The 6,690-nt window shown below is 36.1% G+C and overlaps 1 protein-coding gene across 1 annotated transcript in view; it reads right to left on the reverse strand.

The window, feature by feature from the left end:
* Positions 1–6,690, reverse strand: part of LOC107653795 (phenylalanine--tRNA ligase, mitochondrial-like) — a 94,511-nt gene that overhangs the window by 16,658 nt on the left and 71,163 nt on the right. Inside the window, exon 5 of the mRNA XM_016440618.1 lies at positions 5,167–5,327. Coding sequence (XP_016296104.1) covers positions 5,167–5,327 — 161 coding nt within the window. The remainder of the gene's footprint in view (positions 1–5,166; positions 5,328–6,690) is intronic.

Genomic DNA, 6,690 nt, shown 5'->3' on the forward strand with positions numbered 1-6,690 from the left:
GACAAGCACATGTCTCTCTCTCTCTCTCTCTCTCTCTCTCTCTCTCTCTCTCTGAGTAATGGACAGTGGGCAGAGAGGGAGATGGGCTGAGAAATGACCTACAGCCAGAGAGCACAGGTAATCAGTCTCACACACATTCCCTGCAGGACTACCATTCAGCCTGCCTCATACTACACACACACACACACACACACACACACACACATATATATATATAGGATGACATGTTCAGTGTCAAACCTTTAATAGACCAAGGTCCCTCAACAATATAGGCTATATGAGACATACAGAAGGTAATGTGTGCAGAGAAGATCACATACTGTCCTCAAAACACCTCTCCTACGGTCTGTGTGCAACAATTTCACTGCTAATTCAAACAGCCATTCATGCAATTAATGTGCTACAGCAATAAAGGGAAATCACAGTGATAGAAAAAAAAGGCATTAAAGGTGAAAATATTTTCTCTTATCCCAGTTTAATGTGCAAGGACAACTTGAAGTAATCAGAGATTGGTTTCAGAAAGTGTAAACACTGTAGCACTGTACCGATTCCTTAAAAAAAGCTATATTAAAATTATATTAATACAATACATAGGTTTCTGCATTTGTTGTTTTTAGTGCTTTTGTTTAATGTTTGTGCTGACACACACCCCTGACGAATTTACAGTAGATGTCACGTGACACTGGCTCAACCAATGGCATGAGTCAGGGGAGGGGCTGCATGTTTGTCTGACCAATAGCAGATCTGGAGTGTTTGGGAAACCTGTTGAAAACAAATAACATAATTTTTACTTAAAGGGGTCATATGATGCGATTTCAATTTTTCCTTTCTCTTTGGAGTGTTACAAGCTCTTGGTGCATAAAGAAGATCTGTAAAGTTGCAAAGACTAAACTACACTTCATCTTTAAGTAGATTGATCTGGATCAGAAAGTTTATCTGCTCTGCCGCATTTAAACCAGTTTTTATAGTTTCAATAACCCAAGTCAGCACAAATACACTACTCTTCAAAAGTTGTTTTTTTTGTAAAGAATCTAATACTTTTTGTTCAGCAAGGACGCATTAAATTGATCAAAAGTGACAGTTAAAAAATTTATAACATTACAAAAGATTTTCTATTTCAAATAAACGCTGTTCTTTTGAACTTTCTATTCGTTAAGGAATCCAGAGAAATAAAATGCATCACAGTTTCCATAAAAATGCGAAGCAGCAGAACTGTTTTTGGATATTTATTAATCCAACATTCAAAATAACCAGAAATGTTTCTTGAGGATATCAGCATATTAGAATGATTTCTAAAGGATCATGTGACACTGAAGACTGGAGTAATGATGCTGAAAATTCAGCTTTGCGTCACAAGAATAAATTAAAGATTAAAATATATTCACATAAAAAAAAACAGTTCTTTTAAACTGAAATAATATTTCACATTATTCACATTTGTACATGTGAATACCAAGATGCCTGATCATCTGGAAAACCTTGCAATCCAAGTTTAATGAGATTCTCATTTGTTTGCTGCTCTATTATATGTCCCTTTTACTTAGAAACAGCAATATTCCCAGCTCAGCGTCTGTCTAGAGGGCTGGTTTTATTGGTTGCACCTCAGCGGTACAAAAACAAATCATCGTTGCATTGATTCAGACCTCAGTGAATTTAGTGACAGTATTTTCAGACCAGCTGTTTGGATTCAGCTTGCAAAGCTGTGGTCGTCACGGTCTGTGCGCTCGCAGCTATGCTTATGACTGACTATTATGGGATAGCGTACTGCGTGTGTTCATTTGACCCCTAGAATAATAGCAACGAGGGAAAACAATACGAGATGGCGAGAGGCGGTGCAGAGAGAGGAACAGAATATGAATTTGACACATTGGCACTGCAAACCTTAGTGACATCACAAGAGAAATGCACACTGGGAAACATACTGAACCTGGTTGAGATCTAAAGGCCTGTTCACATCAAGAATGATAGCCATCAAGATAACTATGACAATAACTACAGTGTATACTGTGTACAAATTGGAAGTGATTCCAGCAGTATCTTTCTTCTGTATCGTTACTGTTATAGCTGCAGTGTGTATTTCACTATTCTTATACAATTACAGTGAACATTTTGGAATCAGTCCTTTTTTTTTTTAAATGTTTTTCAAAAAGACATATTTTATGCTCACCAAGGCTGCATTTATTTGATCAAAATATGGTAAAAACAGTAATATCGTGAAATATTATTACACTTCAAGATAACTGTTTTCTATTGTAATATCTTGTAAAATGTAATTTATTGCTATGATCAAAGCTGAATTTTCAGCATCATTACTCCAGTCTTCAGTGTCACATGATCCTTCAGAAATCATTCTAATATACTGATTTGATGTTCAGTTGTTACACCATGAAACTGCATATGAAAATCACATTAATTATCATTAACAGCACCCATGAAATAATAATAATAATATGTTGACAACTTACAATGTATAAAAATGATATGGCACATGCATAATTCTGAGCTAACAACAGTTTAATATAAACAGCTACCAAAAGTGAGTTGTCCAAAAGTATACATTGGATTATTTTTTGTCTTTTATGACTAGTCCCACAATGTTCTGGAATGTTTTCAGAAAGCAGAACATTACAGAATATTAGAACAACTTCTAGAATGTTCCCATCACTGCAAAACTGAAGAAAAAAAAACTATTTAAAAACAAAAGAAAGAAAATGCAAAATTAGTACAAAAATTATCTGTACTAAACCAATGTTTCATACTTATTGATAGAATACCAAAAAATGTTGATGCTAAGTGAAAATAAATAGTACAATATCAAATAGCACCACAGAATTACAGAGGAACCATAAAAAAATTAAGTTGACTTAATTACCCCAAAATTTTGAATGGCAGTGTACGGTTTCTACAAAATTACTAAACACAACTGTTTTCAACAAAATAACAAGAAATTAGCAGCAAATCCACATAATAGAATGATTTCTGAAGGGTTAACTGACACTCAAGACTAGTGAAGATTCAACTTTGCTATCACAATTTCATTTTAAAATGCATTCAGATACAAAACCCTCCATTTAAATTGTAGTAATATTGCTACAATATATAATATTTGCACTATATTTTTTATCAAATAAATGCAGCCTTGGTGAGCAGCAGATACTTCTTTCAAAAACATTAAAAAAAATCTTAATTACTCAAAACGTTTGACCACTAGTGTGGAATGATTATTACAACCTTATAGTTATTGTGAAGGGCGCTCATGGTTCCTATTTTAGAGAAAGGCTGTAAATCTTACCTGGAAGGTGACGGGCTGATAGATGTCAGACAGGCGGAACTGCTTGAGGAAGCGTTCATCCTCGCTCCAGAAAAGTCGGATATCAGGGATGCCGAACAGAACCATGGCCAGCCTCTCCAGCCCCAGACCAAACGCCCAACCCATCTTATTCCCAGCACCAGCTGCAGAAGAAACGTGGAAAAGCTACTCATTTTATTATTTGTTTCTCAGAGTGTGACATTCTGTCATGAAAAGACAAATGTTTCAACAAGGATGAATGCAACTAGTCAAAACAAATCCACCCGAATCCAAAATCTTGACGTTCTTCTGTTGTGTCGCAGCATGTAAATATAAACCCTTTAAGTCAACCTGAAAGCAAAAAGCACCTTCCCACCTTTCAAGGAACGTTTTTGATGGCATCCTGCATGATTCATCGCTTCATGTTATTCCAAAATAATAAAAAAAATGGTTTGCTACATAATCTTTCATGAAAACACAACTCGCTCCTCTATTTTGGCTCCTCTCCATTTTGATATGTTAAACTATTTCTGTCAGGACCACTATTGTCAAAGATGATTGACAATTAGCATACAGTTTGGATTGGCGGTATGGTTCTGTTCTGGGCAAGAACTCCCTGCGCATCCATGCAGCCTAGCATGGATGAGAGCAGGGAGAGCAGCGAATCCCTGTGGGGAATTCAATAATTTTATGTACACATTTTAGAATTAGTCTAATTCAAAGGATAATCAGAAGGCTGAATCCTGACTGACAGAGGAGGAGCTGGGGATGGAGGAGGGTAATTAGCTATTGAGCAATGCGAAAACTGCTGATAATACTGAGGGACCTTATATATGAATGCTTAGATAGGTGTCGTATTCCTATAGGTAGATGGGGATCAGCTGAGAGTCAGCTGATGCGAGCTTGACTAACGTGACTGATCCTTCAGAAATCATTCTAATATACTGATTTGATGTTCAGTTGTTACACCATGAAACTGCATATGAAAATCACATTAATTATCATTAACAGCACCCATGAAATAATAATAATAATATGTTGACAACTTACAATGTATAAAAATGATATGGCACATGCATAATTCTGAGCTAACAACAGTTTAATATAAACAGCTACCAAAAGTGAGTTGTCCAAAAGTATACATTGGATTATTTTTTGTCTTTTATGACTAGTCCCACAATGTTCTGGAATGTTTTCAGAAAGCAGAACATTACAGAATATTAGAACAACTTCTAGAATGTTCCCATCACTGCAAAACTGAAGAAAAAAAAACTATTTAAAAACAAAAGAAAGAAAATGCAAAATTAGTACAAAAATTATCTGTACTAAACCAATGTTTCATACTTATTGATAGAATACCAAAAAATGTTGATGCTAAGTGAAAATAAATAGTACAATATCAAATAGCACCACAGAATTACAGAGGAACCATAAAAAAATTAAGTTGACTTAATTACCCCAAAATTTTGAATGGCAGTGTACGGTTTCTACAAAATTACTAAACACAACTGTTTTCAACAAAATAACAAGAAATTAGCAGCAAATCCACATAATAGAATGATTTCTGAAGGGTTAACTGACACTCAAGACTAGTGAAGATTCAACTTTGCTATCACAATTTCATTTTAAAATGCATTCAGATACAAAACCCTCCATTTAAATTGTAGTAATATTGCTACAATATATAATATTTGCACTATATTTTTTATCAAATAAATGCAGCCTTGGTGAGCAGCAGATACTTCTTTCAAAAACATTAAAAAAAATCTTAATTACTCAAAACGTTTGACCACTAGTGTGGAATGAGTATTACAACCTTATAGTTATTGTGAAGGGCGCTCATGGTTCCTATTTTAGAGAAAGGCTGTAAATCTTACCTGGAAGGTGACGGGCTGATAGATGTCAGACAGGCGGAACTGCTTGAGGAAGCGTTCATCCTCGCTCCAGAAAAGTCGGATATCAGGGATGCCGAACAGAACCATGGCCAGCCTCTCCAGCCCCAGACCAAACGCCCAACCCATCTTATTCCCAGCACCAGCTGCAGAAGAAACGTGGAAAAGCTACTCATTTTATTATTTGTTTCTCAGAGTGTGACATTCTGTCATGAAAAGACAAATGTTTCAACAAGGATGAATGCAACTAGTCAAAACAAATCCACCCGAATCCAAAATCTTGACGTTCTTCTGTTGTGTCGCAGCATGTAAATATAAACCCTTTAAGTCAACCTGAAAGCAAAAACCACCTTCCCACCTTTCAAGGAACGTTTTTGATGGCATCCTGCATGATTCATCGCTTCATGTTATTCCAAAATAATAAAAAAAATGGTTTGCTACATAATCTTTCATGAAAACACAACTCGCTCCTCTATTTTGGCTCCTCTCCATTTTGATATGTTAAACTATTTCTGTCAGGACCACTATTGTCAAAGATGATTGACAATTAGCATACAGTTTGGATTGGCGGTATGGTTCTGTTCTGGGCAAGAACTCCCTGCGCATCCATGCAGCCTAGCATGGATGAGAGCAGGGAGAGCAGCGAATCCCTGTGGGGAATTCAATAATTTTATGTACACATTTTAGAATTAGTCTAATTCAAAGGATAATCAGAAGGCTGAATCCTGACTGACAGAGGAGGAGCTGGGGATGGAGAAGGGTAATTAGCTATTGAGCAATGCGAAAACTGCTGATAATACTGAGGGACCTTATATATGAATGCTTAGATAGGTGTCGTATTCCTATAGGTAGATGGGGATCAGCTGAGAGTCAGCTGATGCGAGCTTGACTAACGTGACCTGCCAGAACTAACGCTACGCTTGATTTTACACCAGCCAATCAATTCCCAAATATATTGTTTCTCACTGAATATTCAGTTTCACTCATATGTTAGATTAAGTCAAATATGCCTGAATGAGTTGTGAAAATGGGTTGTGAAAAGTGTTGAGTGTAATGCATTACTACGTTATACATTACTGTCATTCTAATACTTTGCAATGCCTTGAAAAAGTAAAGTAAGTAACTTTTAATTTTTTTGTAATTTAATTGCAGTTACTTCTGATGTACTTGTATTAAATACTAGAACAATTATATACAAAAAAATAGTGCTAATGTTAAAATATATGTTTTTAATGTAATACTTTGGTCAGTTCAAGAATAAGTTAAGCAATTTTGTATTATTTATTTGAAAGAATTAAAGTCTATCCTTGTCCAGCTGGTTGAGGTTGATATGGGATTCAGAAAGTAATTAGTAATAAGTAATTGTGACGAGTGGGGGCGGGGCCGAGAGCCGTGGGAATGGAGCGAGGCTGGTGGAGTAATTGATAATGAGCGACACCTGCACCACTCACCGGTCTCGAGTCCCACGGAGGAGCTCCGGAAGGATAAAAGGAGGAGCTACGACAGTGA

Source organism: Sinocyclocheilus anshuiensis, unplaced genomic scaffold (assembly GCF_001515605.1).
Source record: "Sinocyclocheilus anshuiensis isolate Anshui unplaced genomic scaffold, SAMN03320099.WGS_v1.1 scaffold79, whole genome shotgun sequence".
Taxonomy (NCBI): Eukaryota; Metazoa; Chordata; class Actinopteri; order Cypriniformes; family Cyprinidae; genus Sinocyclocheilus; species Sinocyclocheilus anshuiensis.